Raw genomic sequence first — 23,810 nt, forward strand, 5'->3', positions numbered from 1 at the left:
TCCTTCCCCTCTGCGGCTCTTCACTTGGTCATACTGCCACTTCATGTGCTACCAAATCTGAGGATGGCTGCCAGGGGAGGGGCTTAGGTAGAGGGCAGTTATTGGCTGGGGCAGTATGACCCAGAGATCAGTGATTGGTTACTACTAAGAAAGACAGATCAGAAACGAAAATGATACTGATTTTTTTCTTTACCGAGGATTCCCGGCCTGATGACGGGGAATACTCATGAGCATGTGAATCCATACCAGACCCATGCTGGAGAACAACAGTTACAGGTAGGTAACTTGCTCCTTGGGCTACTTCTAACGAACTGTATTGGAATAGACCTGGGGAGACAGTCTTTTTCCAAAAGAGACCCTCCTCGGAGTTCAGTTGACAAGGCAAGTAGGATATCGGTGCGTAGGTGAGCGTGGGAACCACCTTGGCTTTGTAAAACTCAATTATGGGAAGGAATGAGTATCTACAATATTTCCGTTTTAGAATTATCGATTGACTAGCAAGTGCAGTGGCTTTTCCTCTAAAGGACTCGATAGTGTGAGTCGCAGCTGTACTTTTAGAGATCTGAAACCCTACGTATTTAAAATATTTTAGCATTGCAATTTCTCTGCGGTTAAGATACCATTTGAATTTCTTTCCTAGATACCTGACCATTTTTTTAGGGTAAGGATTTTAGTTTTGCGTGTGTTGATTTCAAATTAGTTTTCCGCTGCATATTCTGCTAATCTATCGAATTGCCTTTGCAAGCCTACTGCAGTATAATCAAACAAGACGAAATCTGCGTATAATAAGTGAGTGATATTCACGTTGCCAATGTTTGGAGGGCCCTTCTGATTTGTTCCATGTATTTTCCCAGATCTACAATATACAGATTGTAGAGGGCAGTGGCTAAGGCATAACCTCGCTTGACTCCTGGTCCTGTTGGTATTTCATCACTTAGAAGCCCGTTTTCATTGAGACGGATTCTTATTGTCGTGTTTGTATGGACCCTCGAAGTTGTTCCAGCTGCATCTAAAGGACCATTCTCATCCGCCAGCTTCTTCCACAATCGGTTTCGATTTATACTGTTGAATGCCTTTGAAAAGTCTACAAATGCCAAGTATGGCTTGCTGTTGCTTTTCAGGGTCTTTGCTTTCAGCTGTGTAATTAAAAGAGCCAGGGGTGGGGGATGTCCCTAGCCCCTTTACAAAACCTGCCTGGAACTTGTCATTGAAACCATTTTTCTGTGCTCATTGCATCAATCTTTTTAATGGCGGTGCGGCATACATTTTCCCCATTACGTCCAGCTATTGGGCAGTAGTTTTTAGGGTCGGTCCGGCTGCCATTCTAGGGCATAGTAGATCATAGTATAGGCCGTTTTAGGGCATAGTATAGGGGTATAGTAACCAGGGATGGAGGACCCTGATGTGCTGCCTTGAGTCTTGCTGAGTACGTTTTAACGGTTTGTTCTACCGCCCATATGTTCACCCTCAGCCTACCTCCATTGTTTGTCACTTCAACTTTTGTAGGTCTTTTCTATGTAGGTAATGTTCCGTCCTCACAATATTAGTTTCAGTTTTTACCAGTTGTGGTTGATTCTTGTAGCGGTGGTTACCTCAAAAGAGCCTCTCTTTAATTAAATCAATCGAAGTAAAGACATAGTCTATGACGGACTATTGAGTTCCTCTTTTCCAAGTTGGGTGGCAATTGGAGTCATCTTTAAAGTGACCATTCATCACATGTAGGTTGCGTCTTCATCAGTTAGACACATTTCTCCTTTTTGGGACGATCATTTCTTGGATTGCAGCCCGTTTGTTTTCTTTTTCTACCAATAGATATTCAAGTCAAATTAAAATCACCACACAGGATAACAGAGGAATTGTCCAAGTTATAGGCCTCGTCAATTGCTTCTGCCATCGCTCCCACCATCTCTTTATTATCCACATCCGTAGGACTCCAATCAATGATGATCAATATCAGATGTCTCTTGATAGGCTCCCTTTGTTTGAGACAGATGTTCTTCTTTCGTAGGGTAGTTTGTTGTATAAACAATCCTCTGTTTCTGTATTTTATTATTTCGTAGTTATCCTTTGTGTTAATGTCAGAAGGCCCGCCCTCGGCCTGCCAGCCTCCCCCCTGATAACCGGGTTGAAAAAACGTAATCCCATCCAGGGAGGGCTCAGACCTTAACCAGGTTTCTTGAAGGCACAAAAAATCGAAATCGGCCCAGTGTAGCTCTCCATCCACCAGCAGATGTGAAAAGCCTCTCACGTTCCATGAAGCAAGTGTCAGTTGGTTTTGTTGGAACTTTGGTAGAGGTCTCTGCTACTGGGTTTGCTTTGACGCCAGGGCTGCTGGGAGCGAAGCCCAGGAGATTTCTCGTGCCTCTCCCTGGGTAGGCTGGGTTTTGTATACGATTTTCCTATTTTTATCTTTTCCTGGCTCACAGTTGATAGTCAATGCTAAATTCCTTGTCTGTTTTAGAGACCAATCTTCTCTCGCTACTGGTTCTTTGGTTTCTCCCGATGAGCTATTATCATCTTTCTGTCGTTGGTGTGCGCTGGCGGTCCTTTCACCATAAGATAGTTTCCTATGTTTTGCTGTGGCCTTCCGTGGTTGTCAGTACGACTTCAGAGTGACGTTCATCCGCTGACCCCATGTTAGTCTGCCAGGTCGAAACCGAGCATAAGGAAGCTGGCCTTCAATGTCAGAAGCATTTTTTTTTTTTTTTTAACCACAATAGACCTCAGGTGAACATGTACCAAGTCCATTCTGTCTTCTCTTCTGAACTCTACTATGGCGAAATCCTCAGTGTTAATTTGTCTTAAATGGGGAATACAGTAGCATAATCTTACCACTTTGTCTGTTTAGAATGAAATCAACTCCTTCGTCAACCACTCTTTCTAACCTGAGGGATCTTGTGTAGTCCTTTTCTTTTTTTCTTTTTTTCTTTTTTTTTTTCTTTGCTTTTTTATGTAATCGACTAATTGTTTCTCTTCCGTGGCCTCATATTCTGCATTAGTTAGCATGTTCATTTTTCTACTTCACAGACTCTGGGGTCACGACTTCTGTGTCTCCTCCAATGATCTCTGGCTATAGTAAAGCCCTGATTCTTCTTTATAGGGTCGGATCTGGGTGTGGATACCCCTTTCCTTAATCATTTGGCCCCCCTTCATGGTCTTTAAATTTTGCGATTGCACGTTCTCTTTTTTCAGCCAAGGTGAGGAAGGGGGATATCCACTCCCTGTCGGTTTGTTTTTGGTGCGGAGTCTTTTTTAGGTTCTTCGCGAAAGGGCTGTAATTCACATCCAGTTACCGGTATATCCTTGTCATCAATCAAGTAGGTAGGTAGATCCAGAAATGGGTTTGTGTCCTCTTGGGGTCATTGAATCCTTGTCTTTTTGGTAGGCATTCTCCCTCTTTTTAGAGCATGTTTCTTTTCTGTTTGAGCGCTCTACCCTACCCATACGGTTTGTTTTTCCTGCGCTGGCATTGGCAATTTTTTAAAGAAATTTCTTGTCATTCCCATTAGACGTTGGAAGTATCTTTGTGCCGCAATGGAACGGTCTGTTCTTCTTCCTTTTGCTTGCAAACAGTGGGTATGTTTTTTCTAATCGATTGGCATCCAGAGCTTCAATCATTGCTTTCAAATCCGCAATGTCTCGTATGCCAAATAATGCGCCACAAGAATCTTCCGCCTTTCGCGTCTGAGACCACAGTGCTTGGAGTCTTATTGCACTCAATATCTTCATCTTCCACAGAATCGGGGTTAATATTGATGGGTTCTTGTCCTTTATCTTCAATGTGCGATGTGTGGTAGGTTAATCTAGGTCTTTTTTGGGCCTGACCTCTTCTCTGTTAACCCCTTTTGATGATAATGAGGGATATGTCGTACAAATAATTGTATTGGGGCTATGCACTGGCCATCCTCTCCCCCTAAGCCTTCCAAAGGTTCGGAGTCAATTAGCTCTCTCGGTGGTGCTCCGGCTTGGCTTTTCACGCGATTTGTAGCCTTTAGGTATATGTTGTTATTGTGTTTTGTTGGTGAGTTTTTATTGTTTTTGGGTCCCCATCTAGCCCTTTGAGCAAGTGGGGGTTGCTGTGCCCTTTTGTGTTTAGCTGACGCCACCCATTTTCATTTTAGCAGTGGGGAGGCAATCTGCATGTTTTTAGACCCCAATATCGGAGGATCAGGAAAGCTAGATTTAGTAGGGCTTTAAAAGAGGCCACTTCTATTCTTCTGACCTACATCGATCTACTTCATCCTGTTGAGAGCTCGTTTTCTATTCTTTGTCGTAGGCTGTATAGACAGAACCTCTGGCATATTTACTGGTTTTGTTTCTCCATTTTTGTCGGAGCAACCTTGTGCGTTAAGGGCGCTATGGGCATTAGTCGCCGTTCCTGAATGTAGTGTCTGATCCAGTTCCCAGGCAACCGCCTCAGAGGGTGCTGTTAAAGTGGCTGTTACTTCCGAGTGAGGCACCTCTGGACCATCACCTCTTGATTTTGCCTTGTGTTAGCCAGAGAGAATTTATAGCCCATGTCAAGCATCGGGGCTAAAGGGGGTTTGTTTTCCCGCTGGGAGCGGGGAGCAGTCAACAAGTCCCCTCTTCAGGAGGCTCTGATGGTATAGCCCAGTTTTTCCTGGTTTACCTGCCATTCTGCACATTGAGATGTTGATAGCGTCTTTCACGTATCGGATGAAACCGTAGACTTGTAGCTCCATCGGCTGATCCCCCTCCCCCTGGTCTCGACCTGGTCGCATCATCCAGGTGTCCTGGTAATTGTTTCTTCAATGGTCTAGCCACTCTGGACATTCAGTTGACTGGCGAGTGACTGGACTCGTCTCAGGCGCTCCGCCCGGTCTCCAGGCAGATGAAGGTTTTTTAAAGTGACAGCCGCAGTCAGAAAATGAGCGCACTTCGCAGTAGAGAATACCGTATTGAGGTGTTCATATTGGTTTCCATGTTAAGTGCTGATGTCGGCTTGGAACGATCAAGGATACATATGATGTTCCTCTACCATCTGCATTTATTCTTAGTTATTTCATCCACATGTTTCTCCAACTTGGAGTGAATCACTCCTTTTTAATCTTGCAGTGTCTATCCGTTGTTCAACCTCCATTCTCCAGCTGCACTCCCTCTCAAGCCTGAAAAGAAGCATTACTACTTTTAAATGCTGAATTGTTTACTTTAGAACTTCTCAAAGCCTGACTTCATCTGGTTGAGGATGACTGTTTTATCAGACAATGAAGAGAAACTGCCGGGTACAGTAGGTGGTGCAGAATTGCCCAAGGAGGGAAACAACTGAAGAACTTGTGGTAGTGTTCTTGGCCAAGTGCAACTCTGCACAAATGGTACAAGGGGAAGGAAGCAAACCATGAGTAGGATGGAAATGTAGTATATGGTTGCAGTGTACAGGATGTCGCCCTTTTTTTAAGAACAATGCTTGGCCATTGACCAGTTCACTGCAGGGTAAAGAAATGGCTACTTGAGTCCAGTTGAAAATTCTGCACAATGTGCATTTGGAGAGTATGTTCATGTTGGATGACCACCTAGCCAAGGTTGCTCTAGGCTATCACTAATAGGCAAACACTGTGTTGTATCATAAGTACACCAAGCAGGAGGAGTGCGGTTACCAGCAAACCTATAGCATAAGGAATGCAGGTGTTTTAAGTGATTTGTAATGAACACTGCTTGCCCCAGCAGCGAGGCGACATCTCTAGTAAAGGGCTTCTGTACCAGGAGCTTTTTCACTACCTTACAAGATAGACTTCATTCATGAACAAACCGAGGTTAATGAACAGTGCATATTCTGCAGGTGTTGCCACCCTTTCTCTCCTCCTTGTCCCCTCACCTGTGGTGTCCCTCAGGGATCCTCTCTCTCGCCGATTTTATTTAATATATACATCTGGGCCTTGGTATGTCTCCGTTATTATGGGCTTAATTGTTACGCTTATGCGGATGACACACAAATCCTTATCTGTCTGGATCAGGAGCAATCTGAGGTCTCAGCCTGCCTCCATGACTGCCTTATGGCAGTCGGGATTTGGATGGATCAGAATTGGTTAAAGCTAAATGGAGATAAGACAGAGGTACTGTTGGTGGGATGTCCCCCCAACCCTTCACTGTGGACCCCTGCCTTTTGGCCGTCCTCTCTGGGCCCTTTACCTGGTCCAGTCAGCAAGGTGAAGAACCTAGGAGTTATTCTGTCTCCTTTTCCATGTCCAATCAGGTTACGCCGGTCTGGCAGTCCGCCCACCACCAGATCCGTGTCCTTAGGAGGGTCATGCCTATGATCCCGGAAGCACTCAGCCCCCCTGTAGTGGCTGCGCTAGTCCTTTCACGGCTAGACTATTGCAATTTGCTGTATCTATTGCAACCCATTGGTCTTACTCATCAACTCCAGCGTATGCAGAACCTTGCAGCTAGGTTAGCCACTGGCTCCTCCCTATGGTGCTCACATCTCACCTGTGCTTCGCCAACTCCATTGGCTTCCGGTGTCTCGACAAATTCATTTTAAATCACTATCATGCATCGGGCCATCCACGGCCATGGAGCTGAATTCTTGCAGTCTAAATTTTCCCGATACTCCCCGGACCGGTATCTCTGCTCCGCTACCTCTAATTTGCTCATCGTTCCGAGATTCAACCGGGAAAGGCTTGGTGGTAGAGCTTTCTCTATTGCCGCGGCCAAACTTTGGAACAATCTCCCTCTGCTATTCAAGGCCACTTCTAACCACTTTTGCTTTAGAAGAGCTTTGAAAACTAATCTATTCTAGCCACTGGCTTTTCCACCAGTTTTCCTTTACTGAGCAGTCTTCCTCTCTAGCGCCATGATGCCTTTGGGCGACTGTGCGCTTTACAAGTTGCAATAACATAACAGTGAACCATCGATCAGCAACACCTGACAATCATCTGGACTTCTCGCTCATCTTGTGTTTTGATCGAGCAGTGACCTACAGTAGCCCATACCACATTGTCAAAGACCACTGGGGACATACCAGAATGGCCCCTGCCTCTCCTTTTGGTTTACAAAAATGCACACAAACCATAGCACTGTAAGAGCTGCAAGTGGTGGAAGGACCCTTGAGCAGTATTACACTGCTGACTTTGCTGTTCCAGAGACCAATCAATGCTGACTTAGATTACCAGATTACCTCCAGATCTGACCCAGGAGTACTGGAGGTTTCACTCGGTGTGGCTGTCTGGGGCAGCAATAAAGATGGAAACAGGAGGATCTGAATTATACGTGTCACATTTCAGTCTTTAGTCCAGGTAGGGAAGGAGCAAGAAGGCCAGCACACACGTTCCTTTTATGGAAGATCCTAAGATCTTCGCCACCCAGGCTGACCAGCCTGCAAAATGGAGGCTGGGCTTTGGAAGTAGATCGGAGTCAAAACCCCAGTTTCCCTACCAATTCTCAAGCTGAATGGAGTATAATGGATGCTGAATTGAGCCAGCAATTAGGTACTGCAGCTATGCAGCTCCCTCGTGCTGAAATTGTGGGAGATGACACCATAGCATTCCTAAGTTAATTCTAGATAATTCCCTGATTAATTTTGCGCAAGTATACTAAACTAGATATGAGGCAAACTGATTTTTTTGTGTGCCTTCTTTACATAAGTTGGTGTATCAAGCTCCCATGTCATAGCGGATTTTGCATTGTCTGGCGAGCCTTATGTTAATGGCCCGCTGCTTGTTGTAATACTGTAGGCGGTTAACGTGGATGACAGACCTTTAGGACTAGTACTGCACAACAAATGTGCCATTATTGCCATCAGCACCACAGCACAAACTCTGGTATGACCACAACAGCACTATGGCCACCATGGGAATGGTGGATGGGTTCATCTACATGCATTATTTGGACTGCCAGTATGATGATGACAGTAATGGCGTCAGGTAGGCTGCATTTGGGATGGTGTCGTTGTGGGAACTCGAGAGGAGGGTGCCTGTGGTCACAGGCTGGAGACTCTGCTCCTTGTAATACGGGCATGTACCAAAAGGGAATGCTTTTGAACCGTGTTACCCGATTGGGTGAGATCATTTAATTGGTATTATGGATATGTCCTAATTTGACCATTTCTCAAAATGCATTGTAATGTTTAAATCACTCTCCAGTCCTGCTCTGTGCTTTCTTTGTCCCTTTTTTCTGAAAGCAACTCTTATTTCTTTGTTGATAGTAAGCATTCTCTTGAATTTAAGCCAACTGTCTCTTTCACACTAACTGTGCATTGTAAAGACCGGAGGGGGGTCTGTACTTCCACTCTCTATATGGTAGAGGAGAGGCGCAGAGGACCCTGCCAAGATTCTCTATTATTGGTGCGTCGTCGAGCAATTAGGCCTAGCTTCTCGGGTGATGCGGACTGGTTCTTCAGTACAGTGTAGTCCCCAAGCACCCCCAAAGGAATGTCCACACACTGTATTGGTTACAACAGTCTTTATATAATTAATATTTAAAGGTATATACAATATCACGATAACTCATTTTGTACTCCGAAAATCAACAATGGTAAATATATACAGTTCTAAAGTGGTACCACTAACGTTATCATATCTCATTAAAGTGCATACGGTCAGAATGACACACAGATCAAAATAAAGAGGGAACCAACAGTAGAGAGAGAATAGAAAGCAAGATGGTGGAACAATTGGCAGAATACTGACCCCAATACCTAGGCACGGTTCTGTGTGTAGATTCCCTTGCCACCCCCCCCCACCCTGGGCAACCTGTAGAAGAAAGATACAAGCCCAGTCCATATATTGTTCCCACTAGACTTTCCAATAGTTCTGCAACCCCAAAGTACCTTGGCGTTGTAGCGTTCCGCGTCGGGGAATAGACAGCCCTTCTTGAGTGTCTTCCCTTTCAGGCAGGAGTCACGGGTCGTCCGACGGAGAACAGGTCGAGCTACGACGGTGAAGTGGCCGCGTCGTTCCTAGCGGTGCTCATTGATGGGGAAGCGTAAACGTCCTGCCAGGAAGAGGCGTGCGGGGTACCTCAGTGTCGATAGTTCTGGACCGTAAAGAGTTGACGAACTGTGGCCCAGCGAGGGTGTTGAGTCGTCGGCGTCTGTGGTCTTTGGGTGGTGGGAAACTCACCGGTGAATGCTCCTCAGCACATCGACGGTCAGGCCATCTCCAGCAGGATACAGCAGCGATGATGCGGACAAGAGCGTCCAATGAAGTTCTTGGGCAATGGGAGCACGGTGGCTCCAGTCGGCGACAGCGGTCGTCGACAGTGGCGGACAACAGTCTGGGCGGTTCTCCTTGGGGTTCCGCAGCAATCCCCGTATCTGGCCGTCAGCTTGTCGAAGGTCTGTCTACCAGGCATCTTGGGCAAAGATCAGCTATGCACAATGGTCCCTTGTAGCTCGGGAAGAGGGCGCCTTACCAGGTCCTCTCTGGGTCAGTCATTGAAGCAAAGCAGCTTTCAGATTGCGAAGGAGAGCAACAACAATTCTTCTCGTCCAGCAGGGCTTCAAGATCAAGCTTCAGTTACTCGTCGTAGTTGACTTCAGCTTCTGAACACGATTCCTAGCAGTGAGAGGTCCCCAGATATACTGTTGATCTCCCATTCATTCCGCTGGGTCACACTCAAGCATCCAATCACGATTACGGTCATTCATGCAGGCAGCCAGCCAATCGGGCACATGGGGCATTCAGGCCATTCACTTCTCTCCAGACACTCACAAGTTATGTGGATTGGGACAAGTACCGAGCCATTCAACACTCCAAGCTGCATTCATACCGGTTTCGGGCAGGGCTGCCTCAACCATTGTCAACCACCAGATACCAGACAGCAACAACATAGAATGTATATTCGTCACACACTCCATTCACCCAGGTCCCACCCACAGGTGTACCCACAACATACAGATGTTGAGAAGGCTCCAGCCAGTCTGGTCGGCACTTCCCCACACTACCATATACGGAACTTCCACCCAACAGCCAGTCAGGGGAAGGGACAGAGGCAGGGCTTCCTGGGACTTCGGGAAGATCAAGGTAACAGGTGATGGACGGCAAGAGGCCTTGGGGGCCGTTTTGTCTCCATCCGGAATCTACCGATTCCAATGACGGGGCCTGGGCACCCCAAAATGGAGGACGCTCAGGGCACCAGTAATTTCAGCACAGAGCTGCCACCAGCCCGTACCCTGCTCTTTGGGTCACACACAGGTGCCCAAAAACATACACTAGGGGCACAGGGTTGCACCCCTACTCATGGGTGCCATGAGGGTATCCCATGGGTCTGTTCACCAAAACCAAGAGAGCGCTGCACCGCCGGAGTCCCACCTGAACTTCTGTGCGGAAAACACGACGGAACACACGACACAAAGCAGTAAAGGACAAGGATATGGGGGCCCTGTCCCTCCGATGCCTTTCCAGCATCACATGCATTCCATTTGTCTAATGACTCTCCCCTTTTCTTTTTCATTCCCTGAAGTCTTAACACCAACATCCGTTGTTATACCAAGGTAAATGGCTGAAGGCTGCATATACAAACTCAAAATACAGATGCTGTACCACTGGCCATTCTTAATGGAAACCGAAGGAATGATAGCTGGAAGGTTTTGATTTAATCGTAACCTATGTGGTTGCTCTGGACTACCCTCCAGACCATAGTTTGCAGCCTACCATTGCATTACAGAAGGTGAAAGACTGAATACAAACCATGCTTAGTCCCACCCCAAACGGTGCCCTTTGCGACACCCAACCTGCATTACCAGTAACTCTTGCTTTTCTCTTTCAGCTGAGAAAGTAATGTCTCTCGGAAGGAATTGGCATCGGCCATGTCTGCGCTGCCAGAGATGTAAGAAGACACTAATATCTGGCAGCCATGCAGAGGTAAGTGTCATCAGAGAATGGTCCATTCTGTTTGGCAGCTATAATGGATGCATCTATACAGTAATTGTTTATTGGTGTGTTGGAATTCTTAAAGTAAATGATGCTTTGTAAAGTTTAAAAGACTTATTAAGTACATGTGACTTACTTTTTTGTTAAGTGGCTAACATTAGTCTTAAATTAATTCTTCCCCTAGCTGCATCGCTCCATCATAAAATATTTTTGTGATACTCTAGAAATAAGATTCCATATCACACCACACACATTCCTGACTTTGACTAGTAATGGACTTAACGTAGTGGGGAGCTTTCCACAGTACATACTGGAGGTGACATGTATGTGGGTTAAGTAGGAAAGACCAGTTTTGCCAAAAACTATTACTTAAAATGAGTTATCTGTAATCATTAATCTAAAATCTTTTATTCAGCGGAACTAACAGACTAGGGTTACATTCTAGCAGCTGCAGTTTGTTCATCCGCAGTGTTGGAGCTGGGGATAAACCACAGCCAACATTTGGTAATTTAGAAACAGCCCAAACTAACATTATGGCAATTTAACCCATACATCAAGCATATAACCTAGATCAAGATCATGTTTTTGTAACGGGAGATGAAATTTACCCTAGGAAAATTGAAACCACTGAGGAAAAAGAAATTGTATCATTAGTTTTCATGCCCAATTCACTTAAATATGTAAATGCAGTTCTCTAGTGAGAATGATCTACTCCAATACATTTAAATGTAAACTTTTGCAAAACAAAAAATGACCACACCTTAAAAGAAAATTGATATACATTACGAAAACTGTTAATGTAGTTGGAAATGTTTTAAATGTATTGAAAAAAAGCTATACATACACATCTATACATCTCCTAACCCAAGGCATTGCATATTGTCTACTTGAATCACAATTGTATATCATTCTCTCCACAACAATATGCTTTCAAATCCATTCAATGCACGCACAAGACAGTAGTGGGCATCTGCAGTGCACTACCCAGCTAGAGAACATTTAATGTATATCACTTGCATGCAATCTAATTGGGTGCATAGTTCATTGATGGTAAAAATGTTTGTCTAGTCAACAATTCTGCAACAAAAGGCCAACTAGTTTTGCCTTTCAGCGATATACAATCACTTTTGAAGACCATGCATTCTTTAACAGCCTACTGTTAAGTTTACTGGTATTGCCTTTTTAGTTTTGGCACATGAGATTATACATTCTCCCCACTTTGTGGCCCAAACCTGGTACTGCGAGAAGAGAAATGCTGAGAATCCTAATGTTTGACTGTTAGTTCCAAAAAACAAAAACCCCTACCATCGTCTTGACCCCTGGACAACCATGCACCGGTCTTAGACGATCTCCTAGGGGGTGTGGATCACTATACCCCCCCTGCTTCTATGTCTCAGGGCCTATATGTGCACTGTTACTCCTAACATACATACACCTATAGACACAATAACACAAGACACAAAGAAAAGACATGAATCGATTCAATTATAACAATAGAATACATTTATTTATGCACAGCAAAGCATAATTCAAAAAATACTAAAACTATTGCAACCATCCAATTTGCACCTTTTATACTTTTGGTGCAAATCTACCATGCAATAACTATAAGCCTTACAGGTTTCTAATGCAAGCCTATGATGCAAGCCTGTGATTCTAATGCAGTCTAATGCAAGCGTCAGCATCCCTCTCCTTCATGCAGGATCAAACCTATCTAATCCACACCATACTTCACTCTCTCTAAGACAATCCCTGTCTGATTTCCCCTACTCCCAAACCCAAAGCTCTTTGTGTGAGGTCTGTTCTAATCAATCAGTTCAGTCTAGGCCATAAACCATACTTCCCATTTGCATCTCTCTCCTCTCTAGCTCTCTTTGTCAAGTCTCTCCTCTCCTGCTACTCTGCAATCAGCCAGTCATTCAGAGCCGGGCCTCGCTCTCTCTCTGCCAGATTGATCTCATCAAGGCCTCATCAGGTTCTGCTGCACCAAGACACCTTTCCCTCATCGCATCTAGCACCATCTCCAACAGCAACTAGCCTGTCGGATTCTCCCACAGCAACTACCTGAAGTCTCTCTCTCCACTTCTCGTTATACTTTCCAATGAGGCACTCATTCCCATGGTTACTTACATTCTCTAAGCTAAGAATGTCTTTCTCTGTTACCAATGCCTGCTAGTCTGTGTTATGCGTGTTGTCTGGTCTCTACGTGTTCTGTGTCAAAGTGACATTGGACATCATATCTCTGCATTGGCCTTCTGTGTGTGGTGCAAAACACCATCTATTCCTCCATTTCTCCATTCACTCCACTGTTGGCTCTCTGCATCACGAAATCCTCTCTGTGCCCGTGTTCAAAGCATCTCCTTGCCTGAAAAGGCTTCTCTCCCCTCTTCCCATGTCTGGCTCCCTTCCACCGTTGCTGTCTTCGCGGCTCACCAAGCCATGCCATGCAGATTAGCCAGGCCGTCTCCACTCGGACAAAGGCGACCTCTTATGAACCAAACTGTTTACGAATTCCTTCTCCTAGTGTACCATAACAACTCCGCACTGAGCCCAGTGCCCCTCTGTCTACTTCAGAAATGGCTTTATAATGCCATCTAAATGCTTCCTAACGTTTATGCTTTCTTCTCGCAAATCCAAGTGGTAACTACATGCAAACATATCAAACATATTCTAAGTGCACACTCTACATACATACATGTGTACATAACTTATCTCTAAATGTGTGACTACAAAGCATAACAATGTGTCATTCTAAATGGCTCTACATGGCATTTCCAAATATGACGGTGTCATTTCAGGCCTCATTCGTTCTCTCTAGTGCCTAGCACGTTTCTCTCACAATGGCGAGCGCTATAATGCATACGTATCAATCTAAAAGCATTTCTTTCAATCATGTATGGCAGTAACATAATTAAGCAAACCCTTCATATAACGGGGCCTATTTCTTTCTTCAAATGCATAAATACAAATGGCTAATGCATACAAAGTGGCAGTCTAATATATGGTAGTGTAATGATGCTACTTCTTCGTGTACTACTAAACAGGATGCAATAACAGATAACTAAACATGAATGAATAGCTGGATTCCTAAAGGGATAATACTAAATATTGGTTCGAGGGGATTGGGTCCTCCGATGTATCCATATCTATGACAGTAATCACCACAGCTGTGCTGCTTCGGAAACTTTTCGGCGTCTGCGTCGATGATGTCGATACGCTGTCCTCGAGGGCCTCTGTCGAGCCGACGTCACTGGATGTTATAAGTAGGGCGCACGCCACCCGTAGCCTCGGTTCCGTTTTTTCCGTGAACGTGTTTGCTTCGGAGATCTCAGCGCACCTCGGTTCTACTGAATCCTGTTCTTTCGGTTCTAAGAACCGGTTTGTTTGTGTATTAATATGTCTTCGGATTCTTCCACCCCGCGGTCGGGGTTTAAGAAGTGACGGGTTTGCGGGTCCAAGATTTTGTTGACGGACACGCACAACGTTTGCCTCTGGTGCCTCGGGGAGCACCCCGATACGGATGACTGTCGACTGCCAGTCGCTTACATCGAAGGCCTTGCGGGAGCGTAAGAAGAAGCTGTCGGTGGGTAAGGCGGCCAAGCCCCAGAAGTCGCGATCCACTGGACTTTCGACGGACGATTCGAGGGCCGACTCTCCGCATCGTCGTCGTGAGTCAGGGGGGTCTCGGTCCAGGAGTCGGTCTCGCATTCCTCTGCCTCTTCGAGGCACTCACGGAAGCGCCGTCACAGGCTGCCTTCGCTGTCCTCATCCGAGGACTCCACCCGTCGGCAGGTTGCTTGTTCCAACAAGCATTCCACTCCTGAGGAATGGGATTCGTTCCGGCAGGAGATGATGGTGATTTTGCAGTCGCAGGGCTCCATTCCATCCGTGCCGTCGAAAGACGCCCGCTGTGAGCGTGCTAGAGACACCACTCGTGCGCCTTCGGGCTCGAGCGGTCATAGCGACCACCGGGCGCCTTCGATGTCCCGGTCGGACAAGGCTGGTCACTCTAGGCATACCCGTTCTAGGACCCCGTCCTCAACGCCCTCGAGACCGTCTGAGCCTGTGAAGTCTTCGAGGAAGACATCGATGTCTTTGGCGCCGAGGTCGTTGAGGGACTCTCTCGAGGCTTCGCCTCCGAGGAAGCCATCGGCGCCCAAGCTGTTGAAGGACACGCTCGGGGCTCCGCCCTCGAGGACTGTGTCGACGCCGTCGAAGTTTTCGGCGCCACGCTCGACGCCGATTCTGTCGACACCTTTCGAGGCTGCTTTGTCGGAGGTACCCCGTGGCACGGTGGAACCCCCCAGAAAGGCTCTGGCCAAGGCAAAAAATGTCTGTCCCTTTTTCTGTGCCCTCCTTCCAACCTCTGGATTATATCTCTGAAGGGGATGAGGGGTCTGAGGAAGGCATGGTGCCTGAGGAGGCGCCTGATGAGATTTTGTCTGGTCATAGCCAGATTGAAGATCTGCGTCAGTCGCTGCATGACGCCAGTGGTCTGGACACCTCTCCAGAGGTGGATTTCTGTAGGCCTGAGCATGGCCCCTATGCCGAGTCCTCATACCGGCGCCTTATGTCGAGGGTCAGGGAATACTTGGGGTGGTCTGCGCCACCTGTGGATTTTCTGCAAGATGTCCTGATGGACATCCTCGACCAAGGTCCTCCAACTGACCCGGTACTGCCTTTCCATATGGCTTTGCAAAGAAGGGTGGCGGCGGCTTGGACTGTCCCGGAGAGTCTCCCAGCAGTAAGCAAATCTTTGCCACGAAAATACCGCCCAGCCAGTAGCGACCCCTGTTACTTGACCACGCACCCCACTCCGGAGAGTTTGGTGGTGCAGGCAGCTACGGCCCCAGCAAAGCAGGCGTCGTACCCTACCATCCCTCCTGACAGGGATGACAAGCGTTTTGATGGCTGGGCAAAGAAAGTGTTTTCTTCAGGGGTATGGTTTTACAGCCGCCAACTCAGTGTGTGCCTTGTCACGTTTCACGCACACTCTGTGGAACTGTATTTCATTGGTTTTCTTGCTATTGTACAGGATGTGTGAGTCTGTTCAGTCAGGTCTGGACATGGCGGATTGTGTTAGCCGGTCCATGGCGGCGAGCACCGTAATACGCAGGTTTGCGTGGTTGCGGAAGTCGGGGTTTACTCCTCATGTGCAAGCCCGGCTCCTCAACATGCCCTTTGATGGTGAACATCTTTTTAGCAGAAAGGCTGACGAGAGTCTTGAGAGGTTGCAGACCTCAAAAGCTGCAGCAAAGTCATTGAGCGCTGCAGTTCGCCAACCTCTGCCTTTTCATTCTAGGGGACAGCAATGGATGGGAGGTTCCTTTCGATATTACTCATCCTTTAGTAAATCGAGAGGAGCTGCAAGTCGAAGGGGCCACCGTAGGAGTGCCAGAGGTGGAAAACCGGGTACTCTAGGTGCCAAGGCAGCTCAGGCAGTTGCCTTTTTGCCCTCAGGCACTGCCGCTCCAGCTCAGTCATGAGGCCAGGTCCCATGGTTTGCCAGTTGGGGGAAGGCTGGCGCAGCATCTTGTAGAGTGGCGTGACATTACTTCAGATGTGGGTTCTGGAGATCATAGCCCACGGCTACTGTCTTCCTTTCCGGCAGAGGCCTCACGGCAATCCACCAGGGAATCTCTCTTTGAAGAGTCCGGATCCGCTCCTTGCGCAGGTAATTCAGTCCCTGCTGGAGAAAGGCGCAATAGAACTGGCGCCTGTAGCAGAGAGGAACAAGGGATGGTATTCCCCTTATTTTTTGATTTCAAAGAAAGTTGGGGGATTGAGACCCATCATGGATTTACACGGTTTGTACAAGCTCCTCCGGAAGGACAAGTTCAAGATGGTTACTCTTTCTCAAGTCCTCCAGGCCCTTCAACTTCAGGACTGGTTGGTGTCTCTCAACCTCAAGGACGCTTACTTTCATGTGCCGATCCATCCCAAGCACAAGAAGTACCTGCGGTTCGCGGTTGGAGACTCTCACTTTCAGTTTCGGGTCCTGCCGTTGGGATTGATCTCCGCCCCGAGGGTCTTCACCAAACTCATAGTGGTGGTGGCAGCGTGTATCAGGAAAGGGGGGATCCACGTTTACCCCTACCTGGACGATTGGTTGATCAGGGCGCGCTCTCCTGAGCAAGTCCTGGATCATCTGTCCGTCAGCTGCCACTCCCTTCACAAGCTGGGCTTCTCCCTCAACTTAAAGAAGTCCCATTTGACGCCAACCCAGCGGCTCCAGTACATCGGAGCAGTGCTCCACACATCCCTGGGGCAGTGTTTTCCTCCCCAGGTGAGGGCTCATCACATTCAGCAGATGGAGCACAAGTTTCAACACGCCAGAGTCTCCCAGCGTTCGAGTTCTTGAGGTTGCTCGGTCTCATGGCATCCTGCATTCTCCTGGTGCCAGAGGCCAGGTTGCGGATGAGATCTCTGCAATGGGCCCTCAAGATGCAGTAGTCACAGTCCTCCGGCAGGATGTCGGTCCCCGTCCAGGTGCCGCCCTCGGTCGCCCAGGACCTTCTGTGGTGGGCCGTCGGAGGCAATCTGATGAAGGGGGCTCCATTTTGGCTAGCCTGGCCAGAGGTAACGATCGTGACGTACACATCCCTCACGGGATGGGGAGCGCATGCCAACAAGTTGACAGTCAGCGGTCGTTGGTCTCCGAAGTCCAGACTCCATATCAATCTGTTGGAGCTGAGGGCCGTCAGGCTTGCCCTGAAGGCTTTTCTGCCGACTCTGCGAGGGAACAATGTCCTGATTCTGACGGACAACAGTGGCCATGCACTACCTCAACAAAAAGGTAGGGGGGCAGGGTCACTTCCTCTGTGCAGGGAGGCGATGCGAGAACCGAAGAGAAGCTGAAAGAGGAACACTACCACGACTGAACCTCCCGGTGAAGCCCTGCTGCTGGTCCGAATCTCCAAACTTCGACGACATAGAAGATTTGCAAGGAATCTTCTTCCCTTGAGCTGGTGTGACCAACCCATTCGCCAAACACCAAGCAAGGCCTCCCTCCCCTGGTCGAATTTGCTATGCACAGCTGCAGTGAACCGGATAGCCAGGAGGACCGGACCCTGTTTGGGTTTTAAGGAGCGCACCTTTTATTTGTTGCTTTGCTCTGCTGCTGGTTTCTTCCCTGGGCAGTGCAGGACCCATCTGTCTTCCTATTTCTTGTTAGTTCGACAGTCGCTTCAGAGACTGTGAGCCTGCAGGACCTGCCAGGAACTTCTGCCTCAGCTACAGCCTTCTTCATTCAAGGTACTGTTCTAACCCGGTTGTTCGTTCTGTCCGACCGCGGTGAAAGTGTTTGAAATCTTTCAGCAATCCGAGGGCTTGTCCTTCTCTACTCTTTTAAATAGCCTTTCCTTCGACCAACTTCGTTTCAAACTCTTGGCAAAGATTTAACCGCAAACTACTCTGAACTGTGTGATCCTCTGCAGAGACTCTGAACCATTAACATTGGCCCAGGCCTATTGATTTGAATCCTCATTGTAGCGAGCCTTTTCTGGATTACCCTGCCTACTTACTTATTGGTGCTGCTTAATTTTGTATAACCCTGTCTTTCCCTCCTTTTTTAATTGCTTGAGTGCTATTTTGCTCACACTTCATTTTGAGCTTAACTTGTCCAGAATTGTGTTGTGTAGTAAATTGAGTGATTATTTTTTTTTTTTTTTTTTTTTTTTTTTTTTTCTGCTGCTTTACTTGGTGAATTGTTTTACAACAATCCTTTCCGGATTAGGATCCCTCTCCATGTAGCCTCATCCATCTCCCATACAGTCCTCATGTCCACCTCCCCGTCATCATTGGCCTTAAAGTATTCCTTTATTTCCTCTCATCTGGGATGAGAACACAGGGTCCCTCCAAAGCAAGTCATTGCACCTCCATTTCGATCCTTTTGGGGGAATTCCCGCCCACTGTATATCCACCGTCACCATGTCCTGGTCGGACCACGAGATCGGGACGATCTCCGAGCCTCCTCCCATATGTTGTGTGAGATGTACAGATAATCCTCGTATAGGTCCCATGGGGTGGGGAGTAAAATGTATAACCCCTTATACTGGGGTGGAGATGGCGCCAAATGTCCCTCAACCCCCACTACTCCATTGAGTGGTGGAACTTGCGGTGTCCAGGACCCAGTGGCTCCTGTGCCCTTTCCTCAAGGCCCTGCCTATCCATGGCTGGATCTGCCCATGTATTTAGGTGCCCCCCTGTGATCAGGTGCCCGAGCTCTCTACCAGGATTTTAACAAACGTGTCCTTCAAGAAATGTATCTGTCCCTGGTTGGGCGCGTACACAGTGGCAAATGTAAACCTCGTTGTCTTAATGTCCCCTGGGAACAGTAAGGCTCTCCCATTTACATCAGACCACACCTTAGTGACCTCCATCCTCAAAACTTTCTGTACCAGAATACCCACCTCCGCCTTCCGCAGATGGCCGAATTCCCGTCCCACAAGCCAGCAAGGGACCTTTTTTCCTCCCCTTAAGAGTACCTGGTTTCCTAGAGAAGCAGAATGTCCAACTCCGACCTCCGGAATTCCTTCACCACCATGTAGGGTTTGGTGGGCGAGTTCAGACCTTTCACATTCAGGGTGCTGAGCCATAGGCATTCGTTCCCCGGTCTATTTCTAATGACACATTGAAGTTATCCCCAACCGGGGGTGGCCTACCCTCCTCCTCTTGGACTTCCGTATATCTGGCCGAAGCTTGCCCGAACGTGACTCTACTTCTGTGACACTCAGTACCTGTTGGGATCCCCCTCACCCCTTTCACATATCCCCAGCCCTCCCACTCACCCCTCTGGTGCTCGGCTACACCCTGTGGACATCACAGGGTTAAAACCGAACCACCTGCGGGAACCCGCACAGAGAGCAGATACACTAACATAGTGGCCCCCCATAAGAGGTGGCTGCAAAGTTACTCTAGCCCGCCGGTCTGGGCCTGTTGGGGCCTTCATCGATCACTGCGCCACCCCATAGTGGTCTGACTTCACATGTCGCCTCTGTTCCCCTCTGCTGGGGGGTATTCAGCTTCTTGACCTTCTGCAAACCCTTGATTCGCCGCCTCCTCGCCCCCGGCATTTCCCAGCGTCCTTCGTCCGGCTTTCTCTCCCTCGAGGTATGGGGGGCCTCTCCTTCTCCCATCAAATCGCTCATAGCTCTCTTAATCTCCTGCTCCGAAGTGAGTCTGCATTTATGCCCCTCTACCTTGAATGATATGGAGAAAGGGATCCCCCATCTGTAACTGATTCCCTTTCCGCTTAGCCACCTTGTAAGGGGGTGCGCAAAGCCTTCTCTTGAAGAGGGTGAGAGACGATAGATCCTGGAAGACTGTCACCTGTGCCGAACCATACATTCTGGAACCCTTCCTTCTTGCCTGTTCGAGGATCTGGAGCCGATCACTATAGTTGTGGAAGCGTAGACGCACGGATCTGGGGCCGTTTGCCACCCCCCACCCCTGTGTATCCGCTCTATTTTTTTTTTAAACACTCTTTATTGGCATTTTATAATAACATCCCAAGTACCACCCCCCACCATCACACTGAGCCCCATTGTCCCCATCCCCCCAAACCTCTCCCCCACATACATCGAATAACTTTAATTAAACAGCATTAGTAACTAACCCTGCCCACCCCCCTATACCCCCCCGCCCCCCTTTCCAGTGTCCGGATTAGCCCTTCGGGCCTCCACTCCTTCCATCGATCACAGCATACAGATCTACAACATCCATGGTTTCCCTGAGGATCAGACTTGTCTTTGCCAGGTCACTAGTGCCTACCTCCCCCATTCCACCTTACCCCCTCATCCTCCCGCCCCTATCTGTGTTTCTTCACGGTGGTCGTAAATCGTTGTCCTTTGACAGGTCATTTAGCAATTGGGTCCAGTGGATCGTTATATCTTCCCCTTCCGTTTCTGATTTCACCTTCTGCAGAACCGTCAATTCCGCCAAACCCCATCTCCGCACATCCTTTTGCCAGAGGTTGATCGCCGGGCCATGTGGGCACTTCCACGCTATCGCCATTCTGGGTTTAGCCAGTATAAGCAGAAACCGGCCCATTCTGTTCCGCACTTTATGCCTCTTCCCCCCTGGGAGCTTTCCCCATAGACACGTTTCCGGACACGTTCCAGGCCAGTTCCCAATAAACCATTCACCCCTTTTAGAACCTCATCCCAGTATTCAACTATTACCCTACAGTCCTATGCCATAACCCTGCCTGCGCCGCCCCACATCTTGGACATTCATCCAATAGATCCCTGTTCATTGCTTGGGGTCACATACGTCCTATGTAAAATATTGAATTGAACCAATTGAAAACGGGCGTTCCTTGATGTCTGCCGGACCAGCCCCCAGATATTCACCCATTCAGCACTCGGTATTGGGCCCATGTCTGCCTCCCATTTCCCCTTGACCCTCAATTCCCCCTCTGCCCTCCCCTCCCGAAGGGCCATATAGATCCGCGAAATGTGGGCCCTAACCCCCACCTGGTCTAGCAGTACTCGGAGTACCGAACACGACTCCGGCTCCTCCGGGATTTCTACCCACAGCTCTGCCAGCCTACGAACCACTGCCCCATACGCTAGAAATAAAACCTGCGATAGGTCTCATTTCCGGCACCAATCCTCAAAAGTAAGTAGTTTCCCCACCTTCAAAAAGATCCCCCACCGTTTCACATCCTTTCTCCCGAAGTCTCTGTATCCCTACCCTCCCAATCGCCTGACAGAGCTTCTGATCAGCCCCCCATGGGAGACTGTCCTCATACCGCCCTCCGACCCCTCTGCCACCAACATACTTCCTCCACGTCTCCCTTACTGCCTCAAACACTACAGCTCTCCCTTTATCACCTAATGGATACCAAAGCAGCTCCACCGGCCTACAGTTTGGCGGCAGACTCCCTATCAATCCCTTAAGGCCCCCCCCCCCACGGTTGGTCCCACACCAACACTGCCTGCAATTGTGCCGCCACAAAGTATTTCTCATAATCCGGGAGGCCCAGTCCCTCGTCCTCCCTTGATCTCTGCAGTGTCTCTCTAAGGACATCTTCCTCCTCCCAGTATCCCATAATAACTCCCTTATCTTGACGTCTAACAGAGTACTCTCTTTGCCACGTATGGTATGTTAGTAAAGAAATAGAGCAACCGAGGCATGATCACCATTTTACATAGGGCCACCTTCTCCATCAGAGAAAGGGGTAATACCTTCCAGAACTGGACGGAGTCTCCTATTCTGGACAATGCCCTCCCCGTATTGTGTACGAACGTGTCTTCCAGCTCATGGAATACCCGTATCCCCAGATATCGAAATTACTCAGTCTCCCATTTTATCCCCAGCTCCGGTAGCTGCCCCAGTGGGCGATCCCCTAGCCCCCCTAACGGGAGCAGCACCGATTTCTCCAGATTGATCCAGAAACCCGACATGTAACGAATGTCCTGCAGTATCTCTAACAGCTCAGGGAGATGCACCTTGGGCTCTACTACATACAAGTAGTCTGCGTAGAGGGACACTGTTTTTGACCCCCCACCTCAATTCCAGCATCCAACATTTCTTGACGCAGGAACGCCGCCAACGGTTCCAGGGCCAATTCAAACAAAATTGGGGAAGCTCTACATCTTTACCGCGTCCCCCTGCCCAACTCCCATGTCTCAAACACCCAGTTGTTTGACCTAACCATCGCCAGCAGTTTTTCATATAGAAGGGCAAACAATCTACAGATATTTTCACCAAACCCGAATTCACGCAGCGCCCGAAACAACCATTTCCACTCCAGGGAATCGGACGTTTTCATGGCGTCGAACGAAGCTAATGCCATGTCGTGATTCTGTGATTTCACTAGGTCCATAACATGATGTAGACGAGAGATGTTGCCCGATGTATTCCTTCCTCCGATAAACCCACATTGATCCGGATTGACCAGGCTCGGCGCTACTCCTGCCAGCCTAGCAGCCAGGATCTTCCCTAAGATTTTCCCATCTACCTTCAATAAGGAGATGGGTCGATACACTGCGCAATCCCTTGGGTCCTTCCCCCTACTTTAGGATCACCATGATCACAGCTTCTCATCGATTCCGGGAGACAGCCTCTCTGAAAAGCCTCCTCATACACTTTCTGAAGCTGTGGTACCAGGCGATCAGCAAACATTGAGTAAAACGCCACTGGGAGCCCATCACTACCCGGCGCTGTGCCTGTCCTCATTGCGCGTATCGCCCAGCGAATGTCCCCCTCCTCAATCGGGGCCTCCAATTCTTCCCGCCTGTCCTCCCCCCAATTTCGGTAACTGCAGCGACTCCATGAGATCCTCTACATCTACGTATCCTCCCTCACTCGTATATAACTCCTTGTAGAATGCTACAAAGGTGTCATTAATCCCCTTCTGGGTCCCAACTATCTCCCCCATGTTTGACCTTGGCTGGGTTATGACCCAACTCGGATTCTCCCTGCCAATCAACCAGGCCAACAACCTGCCCGGCTTGTCCCCTTCCCCGTGCAATCTAACATCCCGCCTGCTGTTATCGAAGTGCGACAACTCTGACACGGTTCCCTGATAGAGTTCCAACTTCTGCGCCAAAGCCTCCCCCACCTCTACACCCCTCGCCACCACCCTATCCAGTTCCGCCACCTGTTCCTACGTTTGTTCTAACGTGGCTAGGAGTTTCTTACGCATCCCTATTGTTATGGATAGGCATTTCCCGCCTTGAAGGCTTCCCACAGCACTCCCCTAGATTCCACCGAGCCCTCATTTAACTCGAAGTACAATCTAATCCCTTCTCCGAGTTCACCCACAAATGCCCCATCCTGCAGCACCTCCCTCTGCAAACGCCACACCCGCCGCGGGGGTCTCTCTGTGGACCCAAATAGCGTGGCCACTAAGGGGGAGTCGTCTGACAGTGCGCCCTAAATACATTGTTTTCCCAAAATGCTGACAATGCTCCCTTCCCGTTATTATGTAATCCAAATGTGAATATGAGCCGTGCACACCTGAATAGTAGGAAT

General features: G+C 48.4%; 1 protein-coding gene across 2 annotated transcripts in view; it reads left to right on the forward strand.

Moving 5' to 3' along the window:
- Positions 1–23,810, forward strand: part of CRIP3 (cysteine rich protein 3) — a 1,016,009-nt gene that overhangs the window by 444,011 nt on the left and 548,188 nt on the right. For both annotated transcript variants that reach the window (XM_069608868.1, XM_069608869.1), the window contains exon 6: positions 10,726–10,820. In XM_069608868.1, coding sequence (XP_069464969.1) covers positions 10,726–10,820 — 95 coding nt within the window. The remainder of the gene's footprint in view (positions 1–10,725; positions 10,821–23,810) is intronic.

The sequence above is a fragment of the Ambystoma mexicanum genome, chromosome 4q (assembly GCF_040938575.1).
Source record: "Ambystoma mexicanum isolate Mex_15411 chromosome 4q, UKY_AmexF1_1, whole genome shotgun sequence".
In the NCBI taxonomy this organism is placed as follows: domain Eukaryota; kingdom Metazoa; phylum Chordata; class Amphibia; order Caudata; family Ambystomatidae; genus Ambystoma; species Ambystoma mexicanum.